The sequence below is a fragment of the Pygoscelis adeliae genome, unplaced genomic scaffold (assembly GCF_000699105.1).
Source record: "Pygoscelis adeliae isolate BGI_AS28 unplaced genomic scaffold, ASM69910v1 Scaffold160, whole genome shotgun sequence".
Classification (NCBI taxonomy): Eukaryota; Metazoa; Chordata; class Aves; order Sphenisciformes; family Spheniscidae; genus Pygoscelis; species Pygoscelis adeliae.
In genome coordinates this window covers 2,626,418-2,638,361 of record NW_008824035.1, presented here as the reverse complement: position 1 = coordinate 2,638,361, position 11,944 = coordinate 2,626,418, and the positions used below count along the sequence as shown (strand labels likewise).

The window sequence follows — 11,944 nt, the reverse complement described above, 5'->3', positions numbered from 1 at the left end:
ATCCCAAGACTTTCTATAATCAGATAATCTTCTGTGTCATTTTTAAAAGGTTCATATATTAAAATACTTCCCTCACATTCAATGAACATGACACTTCAAGACTGGCTGCTTTACAGCAAGATTATTTTCTTCACGTTTTTCATGTTAGATGTGATGATGACACTGTAACCTGTTCATCCTAGAATATCATTTAGCATTAAAATTGCATTCCTCAAATATAACTAGAGTGACAGCAAAACTTCAGTAAAAGAATTTTATTTTGCTGAAGTGTGAATCTGAAAAATAACACTGTCAAGAATAGCAGCACTGGCGTTTCTGGATTTTTGCCTTTGCAATTCCATCCAGAATACAGTTGGTTTACACACGTAAACATTATTGTCCAATCCCACCTGTGAGCCTGCCAGGATCTAGGAAGGTGCATTTTCTCTTACACTGTGATCTAACATAAATACTAAGAACTAATAGTGTTTCTGCAACCTCCTTTTCTTGAACAATCCACTTTTCCTATGCTTCACTGACTCCCATTTGGTAAAGAAATATGTTAAAAACCTGTGAAAACGCTGAAAACCCTCTCCCAGCAGTAAAGTTCTGCCAGGTTAAGAGAAAGCGATATCAGTCAGCGATCCTATTCATCACTCAAATAAGTAGGCATATCATTAGAATTGTTAAGAAGATGCAAATGTTTGTACTTTCACTTGTCAGAACAACATTCTAACAGGTATTTTTCCTCTCAATGCCAAATTATGCAGGAAGAAGTCATGGAAATCACACAGCATAAGTTTTTGTGTATCTGTTTCAAGAAATCCTGGCTCAGAAACAACCCCTTAAACAATGTGTATTTCAGGGTGTTGAGTGGAGTATTACATGGTCTGAAATGGCAACACGCACCCTGTCTTGATCAAGGGCAAAAAGGACATAAGCCATCTAGAAGGGAGAGCATGCAATTCCAGGCCACCAGATAGCTCATGTTTACCAATAATTTCATCAACCTTCCAATGGTAAGATAGTGCACAAGAAAAGGAGCAGGTAGAGAGGAGTATATATACAGTGATGGAAGGAAACTGAGGAAATGGGCATGGAAAATGGTGCTGGACTAGTGGCTCCTGTATCAGAAGTATTTGTGAGGAACGAGAAGCCGGAGTTCTTCTCAGGGCCAGAGGGTGATTTTAAAACCAGGGCAAAGCATCAATTACAGAAAAAACTACCAGGGAGGCGGTGAAGTAGTATACAGCTACTCAAATTGTGAGGTTTTATGAGTGCTTATAGTAATTCATTGCCCACAGAAGTACAAGTGATCTGGTTGGTCTGAATGCTTACCCCTGACATGAGAATCTTTGACATGTTCTTCATTTGCAAATTGCTTCTCTCGCAGATGTGATCTTGTATGAGAGTAGTAAAAGGGTTCCTTAAGAAATGCTCACCCGCTGTTATTTCCCCTCTCCCCATACAATAGGATCCTGTACCTCTGGCACTACTACAGAGGCAGGCTATCTCCGCTTACCTCTTGAAGCCAGACTGAGCATACAGTTGCTGGCTGCCAGAATAGGATTCAAGTCTGAGGTTGATTTTCTACTTATGATGTTTCCACCTAATGACTTGAAAAAAAGAAATTTATGTCACCTTTCTCCACCACCTTCACATTTTTATGTTAAGTGACAATATAACTTGCAGACTATACATAAATTTATACATACAGAAAGCTCAAAATATATGTATTGATAGAAAATTCGTTGCTAAAAACAGAATTAAAAATGCAAGTTTTACATGTGGTCAGGAGCAATTTCACATTTTTTACAATTTGTTACAATTGTTACTGCAAGTAATGCACAACATACAGCAACGTTTCTTATCTGTTCTCCACCCAGAGTTCTTAATTGCTGCAAGACAGCACAGAAAACCTTTGTCTTCTCTTCAGGGAACTCTGAGATTGCATTTGTCAAGACGGCTTTCACTAGAGAGAGGCTGCAGGCAGCTCCCAGAGTTAATCCTGTAACCAAAAGATTATGAAAGTGTAATGTGTGCATTGCTTTATTGCCTGGGTTTTAAACTGTGTTCAGACTGTAGAGCTAGGATTGCTCACGTGGAATACAGGCAGATATAAGGAGAGTGACCTTTGCATATTAAAGGTACTGTGACTTTTCATTTCAGGAGGCTGAGGGTAAGGTTGCATGGAATGATGAAATTGAGCTAATAGCTCACCACTTCTACTAAAAGGGAAATCCCTTCTCTGCTTCCAGCTGCCCATTCCAACTGCTTCCCTTGCACCAACTATGAACAAGTAAATGTTTAGGTTATGTTTCACCCAAAGCTGAGTCAGCTTCAAAATGCTTTCAACAGGCTCTTCCTATTTTTAAACATGATTTTTATCATAATTGGATCTTGCTTTGCATATGTACATTCTAGTTATTCTCCTAAGGTATCAGTAGGTAGTATTTGCAAAGAAACCCAAACAGTCCTAACACTGAATATGGTATTCTTTTTCCCTCTAGAAAGACAACATATAACCATAGGCATTTATTCGAGTATTTATACATTTTTTTAAAGCTTATACTTTATAAAAATTTCAATATTATAAAATGGTAAACAGTGCCTTTCTATTCAAAATTATTAACAGACTTCATTTATGTAATGTATGAATGTTTTTAATTAACACTGGAATTCAGTCAAAAATATAAATCAAAATATATATAATTTTTAAATGGCTTTTTATTAATCGAGTACAGCAATACTAAATTTTCTGTATTTAAAACAAAAATTTAATCAAAACATGTTTTGCATTTAAATCTGATTAAAGAGAGGAAATACTATTTCTAGCTAGCAAACTAAACTGCATATCTCTAGTTTTAGGACTAGTAAGTCTCACCTTCTCATAACTAGATTTTATTTATAGATTAAAAGAAGCAGTAAACATTCTCCCTGCTTTCTTTCAATTCCCAACCACTTTTTGGGTAAGAACAAACTAGTCATTGACTAAAACTGGATGACTGATCTGAAATGAAAAAGATATTCTAAATGCAATGACAGAACTGTCAAATACAGTTTACCACTTCAAACAAGTGGTTTCAGGCATATGGCAAGTAACTTTCATCAGATATAGGGTTTGATTTTCCTTAAAACTGTGGCAGTAAACTTGCACAACTTAATTTATATTTCATTAATTTAGGCTATTACAGTAAGTTTAAATCTATTTCTAGTTGTTATTTCTAATTTCAATAGAATTTATTTAAAAACTAAAACCTAGTCTAACCTTAACTAGAAAAATCTCCATGCTTATCTTAAATATATAAATTGAGGTACAAAATTTTTAATCTACAATAATTAATGCTGTTATGATTGAGAACAAGATTAGTTAATGCTATTAGCTATGCCAGTTTAATCACAGCCTGTTTTCTAATGTAGACAAGCATGCAATGTTGCTAACTCTCTCTGAGGTTCTGTATGGGTCTCTCTCTGCTATACAGCATAGCATGGTACAGACATCACAGACTAATGGGCCCCAAGATAATATTGCTGGTCAGTACTGCACTGTGTCATGAAGACAAAACTGTATCATGCACTGGGATGGCGGCCGCAGCCACCTTGACCTGGGAAAGAACCAAGCATGCTTAGGAATGAGTTGCACAGCACTTCACACCTTCAGCACTATGGAATGGAGCAGCATCCTTACTGTAGAGGAATCTCCTATGTCCGAACAAAGCAAAGTCTACTGACCGTCATCTGTGCGTTTCACCACATTCAGATCTGGGATCCTTGAGGGAGCAATAACAATTGGATGGAACACGCCTCTAAATTTCATCTCAGGTCCTATCAAATAGGAATAGACTTAGACAAAAGACATTTTCCATAATGACAACTCCAACATAGTGGAGAGTAAGCTTAAGGATGAAAATGCAAAAAGAATGATAAACGTAGCCCCATTCCTCCCATGCACACTGGAACTATGGCAACAGGAGCCATTCTGATTGTATACATACCCACACTGGTGTTCCCAACCACAAGAGGTGCTTTGGGGTGGGCAGCTTTCAGATCCAGTAATTCATCTAAGGTTACAGGAGAAATCCATGTCATTCGCTCCCCATGAAAAAACAGAGTTCTTTTTGGTTGATTTTCAGCCATTCTCTGACGGGGAAATATGGCAGATTTAAATATTAGTCATATAGACAGGTGCAGGGTCTAATAGACACTAGACTGAAAGTCAAAAGAAGTTCTTAAACAATGGAAGTTCTACTTAATCCTTCAAAATTGGACAGAAATGGGACTGTTATGCTGGCTCTTTGCACAGTGGTGAATTTCTAGACTGCATGCGTGAAACGTCTTCAATTAATTCCAATGGGCTAATAAACAAGATTGATAATAAATAGCCCCAAAGCAAAAAATGTAGGAATAGATCCTGCAATTGCTGAAGTTATAAAAAAAGTGATAAAAAGTACCTAGGGAGGTGTTTGCACACTTAGCTGCTTGGAGGTCACCGATGACACTGGCAGCAGCACCCCTTTCTAGAGTAAGCATGCATGTGGATGTCTCTCGCTGTTCTAGCACTGTTCACTGATCACTTGGAAACAGCTTGTGAACTAGTGGTGGTACAAATACACGGCCAAGAACCCCTGTCCCAGAGTTATCAACTTTTCTCCATAAGCAGCCAGCTAGTTACATAGAATTTGGCTTTGAATCTATAGATTGACAACAATGTAAAGCAAACAGCTTTCAGTTTTTCTAGGGCAAATACTGCTGTCAATAATTAAGGATGCCTGACACTTTCCATTCCAGTGCCCTTATTTCAGCTGCTTATATCTTTGTCATACTTTAATCACTGGGGCTAAACACTCCCCGGTCTGGGTGGTTATCTGATGCTGACATTTTGACAGAAAAGACCAACAAAACTATTAAGCCACAAAATGGGGAAAATGCATTGTTTTGCCAATGTTAAAAAGGATTTGCCATTCAGTTTGCTGAGAAGCATTTGTATCTTCAGGTGCTGCACTGAAAACCCAGTTTAGGTTACTACTTTGTCTTCTCACCTAATACCTAACTCTGCACTTCATTTTCTCAATATGATTATTTTTTTGTATGTGAATATTCAATAAGCTCACTGGAAAAAAAAAGGAATAGAATTTTGGATTTATATTAAAGTATTATGACATTTCTTCTGATGAATTACTGCTAAGCAGGACTTCAGGATGAGATATGAATTATGGACTACTGAGAAAAAGACAGAACTAAAGAATAGTCTATAAGCAGCAAAAATTACCATTAGTTCTGGAGGAAATATAAGCTCCTGGGTAGGATCTAAGGGCTGGAATTCATCTGTTGAAAATAGTCTGGTGGAAATCTTAAAAAGAAAGAAAACAAGCAAAGACCAAGAATTTTCTCTCATCATGAATTCCATCCAAAAAAAAACCCCCAAACCAAAACCAAACCATAAGGGTCCCACTGAAGTCAGTAGAAAATTAGTAATTCCATTATCATTTGGATTTGGTGCTAAATTAGCGTGCATCATTTGGAGCTGCTGAGATGAAGGAAATGTTCATAACGGTTTCTCAAAGTTCACTGCTAAGACAAATGACAGTGTAGAGGCAAGCAACTGAAAGACTAACTACAGGCTTCCTGTAGTCCTACTATAAGAAAGTAGCCGGTTTCATGCCAACTTACAGTACTCAAAAAGCAAAGATCAGATATTATTGAAAGAAAATTGAGAACAAAGTCAAATATTCATATGGATAAGAGGTTTCATATAAAATTACAATCATAATTCTGATTTTTAAGAGTGTATCAGTTCTTCAGACTCAAGCCAGCAGTTAGATTCCTAAGAGATCAGGGGTGACATTCAGATCATCACTGATCATTGATTTAAGACAGTTCCACACACCCCTTGATTTCTTGCACAATATGATGATCACTGTATGAGTAGAGCTGAGACTATTAATATTTCTGAACTTGATGAACTGCTCAAATCTCAGCTCTGGAGATCCAAACTACCTTATACCAACTATCTGCCACATCATTGCCTCCCCATACAAATATACACAGAGAATCCTTAATTTTTAGAAATATCTCCAAATTTCTTTTGAGGAATAATAAAATATCTTATTTTACAAATACTGTTACATAAAGTGAATAAGGTAGAGGATAAAAATGGCAGAGTATACCGCATTTACTTTAATTACAAGAAAAAAGCCATGCAATATTCTTTCTATAAGTTTTATATCTAAATAGGACAGGTAAAATACTTAAAACCCTACCTTCTCTTCCTTGTCAAACAAGTCATCTTCCTGATCCAAGCAACACTTTCCATTTGCTTTCTTTTGACAACAAATGGATTCCTAAAGTAGGAATATTCCATTAGTGAAATATTGCCCAGAATGGCAATGAGTTAAAGCCTGCTTAAGCTGATAAGTGTCTCTTTATATTTCAATAAAGTTCTAGATGAAGTTTAATAATAAGCTTAATTGGAAGGATTATGTGTTAAAGAAGTGATATTCAAAAATAGCTTAAAACCATCGGATGTTGAAGTCCTTAATACAAAATAATTCATGATACATGAAATTCAGTTGACCTTGTGACAGCACACATAGATGGTCTGCATTATTTCTTTTACCCACTGTTCACTCTCCCATTTCTTTCACTGTAGATTTCTGACATGTTGTGTTACATGATAAATTACTAAGAACATTGATCCAAATTCTGCCAGTACTGATGCACAGTAACTTCAGATTATCCTTCATAATCCAGGCTAGACACCAAGTTCATTTGTGTTAATCAGTTTTTGTAATAGGTTAGGCCACTATACACCTTACTCGGACCTACATTCCTTAACAGAGGAAACAGATGATCTTAATGGAAATCTTGATGGTTTGTATACATATATACACTAACGGGCACAATCTAGTATTCCTATCATCACTACTTCTTACCTTACAGAAGGTTTTACAGGCATCTAGGATCGGCCTATATCCAGTACAGCGGCACAAGTTCCCTGAAAAAAGGAAATCAGTATGAAAAATCTTTGTTCTAAAGCATGTGGCTTTAAAATGTCATGTCTTTATATGAGGTTTGAGTTTTTGAAGCTTAAGCTCTCTGAAAGACAAAAAAGATCAGCGTCACAAGACTTAGGACCCTGCAGCTCCTGAGGAAAAAGGCTATTGTTTCAAGGGGAGTATGAAATACTTGAGAGCTGCGCTAGAAGGAATGCTGACTACGGCTTAGTATGCAGGAGAATAAGAGATTGTACAATATTCTTCACCCACTCAAAACGTTTTTCTCCTTCCCCCTGACTTATTTCTAATAGTGAAGGTGGTTACCATTACACCTCCATTTAAGTTCACCTCATAGGAACAGGAAATGCCTTTGGCTCCACTGTGACTCTAGCGCAGAACAGATGACAGAAGGCTATTTTACCTGCAATAATGCTCACGCTTTCCCTTAGTGAAGATGGTCTGCATCTCTCTACCTTATTTGACTGTTTATTCCTACCACAAAGGGGCTCTCCTGTGAGGCTTATGACATTCTCAACTCCAGATGTAACGGGGTCTCAGAGACCTTCAGATGCAGCTACTTCTCCAATATGACATCATTCTGCACATCTGATTTAAAGCACTTCAAAAGACACATATGGGGATGTTTTGAACACCTGTCCCTGAAACAATCCACAGCTCCATGCTTCATTTTCCAGGAGAAATGAATGACAGGGAATACAAGATCTGTATCCAGTAGCAACTCTGCTGGGAAGCACAATTTGTATGGAGTACATACATACATGCATGCATGTGTACTGACACAGACATGCACTCACATATACAAAGTATCTGAAGAAAATGGTTCAAGGACATACCTACAAATTAAAAAGTGGCAATATTTACCAGCCAGAGCTGCAATCATCTGCTCTGAAGTTGGTTCTGGGTGGTTTCTCAGCAAAGTGTATATGGACATCACCATTCCAGGGGTGCAGAAACCACACTGGGAGCCATGGCACTTGGCAAGCCTTTCCTGAAATGAAACACCACAAATAGCACTCCTTCCAGTGTACATCACCATTCTAATGAAATCTCTCTTAAATGGGAGATGCCATACTAAATGTTGCCTTCATAATAAATCAGACTCTTTAAGTAAAATAATTTAAGCCATCTCAAATAAGAATAATTATTTTGGGTGTGATGCCCAGGCACATCTTACTAAAGAAGCTAATTAACCTTCAGTGGACTTTTTACATTCATACTAAAACATTAGCTAGAGGGGCATTGTCCAAGATGTGCTGTTAGCCCAAGTAGAGCACAAACCTGATCCACTCCAAGAATTCTTACATACCAACTATTTGATCAGGCTGTCAGTATTAAAGCAAGATCCATCATGAGCCATATCGCAGCAGCCTTGATCAATCAACCGTCAGAAACTTGTGTTATCTTCTGTTATCACTTAGCAGGGAGAATAATCATCATGTGAAATTCCCATGCCCTAAAAGCACTGCCACTCAAGCCAGCCCATATAAAGGAAGAAATCAGTAATCCTCTTACACGGTGATGCTGTACTCTCACCTGAACTGGATGAACCCTGGTTTTTGTACTTCCAACACCTTCCACTGTGGTGACTGCCGCACCATACAAGGAGCAAATGGGAAGCAAACATGCATTTGCTGAATAATGTCTTTGGAACATAAAGGAGAATAAAGAACATGAATATTATTTTATTATAATAAAGATGCATGAATATTATTTTGCGGTAAATCAAGACATAGTTTATACTTACAAAGCAGTCATTATCATCATTTGGGATGAGAAGAGAATAAGCTTTATAGAAGGAATCACTTACTAGCTGCATCGCTTGTCCCTAGTATAAAAACTGTATCCATGAGGACAAATCTGTAGAATTTATATCTTCCCTAATACTTCAGTCTTTTCTGATTTCTCTCTTGCCCACAAGCAACCGGTCAAGTGTGTTTTGGAGGAGGAAGATGGGGAAGGGAGGGTTGGTGTAGCCGTTTGCAGGAAGTAAAGAATTACTCCTGAAAATTTATAATCAAATTTCTACCCAAAGGAAATTCTGATGTAAAATAAATATCATTCTAAATAAGAACAACATACAAAAATGAAAATTCTTCAAAGCTTTTCATCATTAGCAATAAAATGTTTTGGTTTACTATAGTTGAAATGTTTCTTTTCAAGTGTCATTCTGACTGTTTTAATTTCAACTCTTGTAATAACTTTAAAGATTTTCATTTGTATTGCATTCCAGTGTAATGCAATTGTCAAAAGGAACAACTGGAACATTTTTACTTTTTCCCCACCTAAAAAATATTCAGTTGACAATGACATGTTACCATTTAACAATTTGACTGGAGTTTTCTCAATTTAAAAGTAATTTATTCCAGTTTTTAGTTTAATGAAACTCTGGCTTTTAGTTTCAAAGTCTTTTTTGTGGGTGGTGTGTAGGGAGGGAGTTCAGTATTAGAGGGCTGGTAAGACTCAAACTTCTGCCTGCCCTATCTTCCCATCAGTCATATGACAGAGCCACATTCCAGTGGTCAATACAAAGGGTGTTAAATGTATGCCTCCTAAAGAGAAAACTCTTTGCAGGAGCTGTCAGCATATATGAGCAAATTAAGCATTTGTGAGCATGATATTTCAGCAAATTTACAACGTAGCTGAATGAACAGTATTTTTTACAGCATTCTCCTTTGGATTAAAGTGACCCTTCCTTTGGATTCTTTTACTATTAAGTGCAGATTTTACAACTTTTTTTTTTAGTTTCATATCTGGAAATGGTATCTACAGTCATAAAATTCTGTGCAGTTTTCAAAATGTTCTGTTAAGGATACCGTATCTTCTTCGAAGCTGGCTCATAAGTTGATATCATCACTGTGCAGGCACCACAGCCACCTCCTCCACAGCCATACTTAGTTCCTGTAAGACGGACTGAAAATGCTGTCATTAGGGAAAAAAAAATTACCAGGTTTCATTTTGGTCTTTATTATGCTGAAAAGCTTGAGGCCACCTTTTTTCCTGAACTGCTACGGAACATAGAATTGGTTTGGTATGATAGCATATGTATCAGACTCCTTTCTACGTTGGATTAAAATTTTCAGTGAACATAAGATTGAACCTAAGGAATGACATAAGCAAAATCCTCTTCCCAAGAAAGCAGAAAACTTGACTCTGACTTCTTTTGGAAGAAGACTAAGTTGGGACAGAAAGACGAAGTGAAGAATAGTTTTCCAAGTGAAAATATGAAAAGAAAAAACATGTAATGGGCAAAATAGCTACATATCTGAAGTTCCACTAAAACAAATATCCCAGTTTTTCCCAGAAGGCCCATTTATAGTCAGGATATTAACCTTGCATCTCATCGGAAAGATCACACTTATGAGAGAAGTGCTTGTTTCTATGAATCTGGAACAGTGGCCAATCTGAAGCTGTGAATCAACAAACAGCTAATTTAATGTTTTACAGCCACCAAAAGGAGGATGCCTTACTCCCCATTTCTTCCTCCTCTTCTGTCCTTTCTCTTCCCAACATTACCTGCTCCAAAACCCAAGACCTCTTGCACCAAGCCTCTTTCTCACCAGTCCCTTCCATGAGCTGACTAATGATAAGCTGACCAATTCACAACTGAGTCCCTAATCCAGTTGAAAACCTCTGTTTTTCCTGGGTTAGTTTGCTGCTGGCCTAATGAGTGGAACTAGTACACAGAGAGATCTGAGGAACTCCACAGCTGGCACAAGGTGCAGGAAGAGAACTGTCTACCAGGAATGGTAGAGTTCTGAGTCTAATGTGCCGATTCCTATGGCATTTAGCCTCAAAAAAAAGATGACAGGATGCTTAAAGAGGTATTATACTGTACCTTGCAATTGTAAAACACATTACTGGAAGATGCTAAAGTTCCTCATGCTCACTCAGGCAACCATTTCACTTTATAAAGAGTTTGGCGATATCAGCATAAGGTATTCCTGTCCTATATTTTTGTTCCCTGACATTAATTTTTGTCTCTTTACCAAAGTCAGCTGTCCCCCTAGCTATGTTAACTCAACTATATGTGGAGGCTTGCTGTGAAAAGGATCAGTTCCTCTATCTGGCTAACAAAGTGGTCTCAGACACAGCTGGGCAAGCACATCTCAGGGAATGGCACATTGCTTAAGTCATACAAACCTAAGCAACAGAGGGCAGGAATACTACAAGTTGACATTTAAACTGTATGGTGAAACCAACTAGCTCCTGAAAACAAGTTACTCTTATCCTCATTTTATAAGCAGGGTACAATGATACAGAGATGTTAAATGATTTTTCAAGGTGTCAGAGCAAGTCAGTGCAGAATTACATTATCTCACTCACCAATGCACTTTAATCAATGAAGTACAACTCTTGTAATAGGGCTGGTACTGATCTATTTGACGGGTGTTGGTCTCTTCTCCCAAGTAACAAGCAATAGGACAAGAGGAAACGGCCTCAAGTTGCACCAGGGGAAGTTTACATTGGATATTAGGAAAAACTTCACCAAAAGGGGGAAAAAGCATTGGAACAGGCTGCCCAGGGAAGTGGTTGAGTCATCATCCCTGGACGTATTTAAAAGACGTGTAGACGTGGTGCTTAGGGATATGGTTTAGTGGTGGACTTGGTAGTGTTAGGGTAATGGTTGGACTTGATGATCTTATGGGTCTTTTCCAACCTAAACGATTCTATGATTCTACTTTTTATAGTCCAATGGAGTCCGAACTTGTTCAAATTACTGAAGAATAATTTTATAAGCACCATAACTACAGCAACCTATTCTGCTCCAGACTCTTCCTTATGACTGACCAGTAACAAACATGTTTTGACTTAAGTTTTTCTTTTGAGACAAATATAAGGACTCTCTCCTGTGTGAATTCTATAGTATATGGTACTTCACTTGCCCTGTGGGGGTATGTTTCATGAGACAGTCTAGGAAGCTGCAAAAAGGAGAGATTCTGCTCATCCCC

At 37.6% G+C, this 11,944-nt stretch overlaps 1 protein-coding gene across 4 annotated transcripts in view; it reads right to left on the bottom strand.

Annotated features, from left to right (window-relative positions):
* Nucleotides 1–11,944, bottom strand: part of AOX1 (aldehyde oxidase 1) — a 43,673-nt gene that overhangs the window by 30,837 nt on the left and 892 nt on the right. For 2 of the 4 annotated variants that reach the window (XM_009331624.1, XM_009331639.1), the window contains exons 2-11: nt 9,809–9,905; nt 8,529–8,637; nt 7,857–7,983; nt 6,912–6,973; nt 6,240–6,320; nt 5,249–5,329; nt 3,975–4,119; nt 3,712–3,804; nt 1,836–1,987; nt 1,502–1,595 (exon numbers count right to left, since the gene is read on the bottom strand). In XM_009331624.1, the coding sequence (XP_009329899.1) occupies nt 1,502–1,595; nt 1,836–1,987; nt 3,712–3,804; nt 3,975–4,119; nt 5,249–5,329; nt 6,240–6,320; nt 6,912–6,973; nt 7,857–7,983; nt 8,529–8,637; nt 9,809–9,905 (1,041 nt within the window). Of the gene's footprint in view, nt 1–1,501; nt 1,596–1,835; nt 1,988–2,199; nt 2,264–3,711; nt 3,805–3,974; nt 4,120–5,248; nt 5,330–6,239; nt 6,321–6,911; nt 6,974–7,856; nt 7,984–8,528; nt 8,638–9,808; nt 9,906–11,944 lie in introns of those variants that run through there. The other 2 variants (XM_009331631.1, XM_009331647.1) reach the window with 2 other exon arrangements.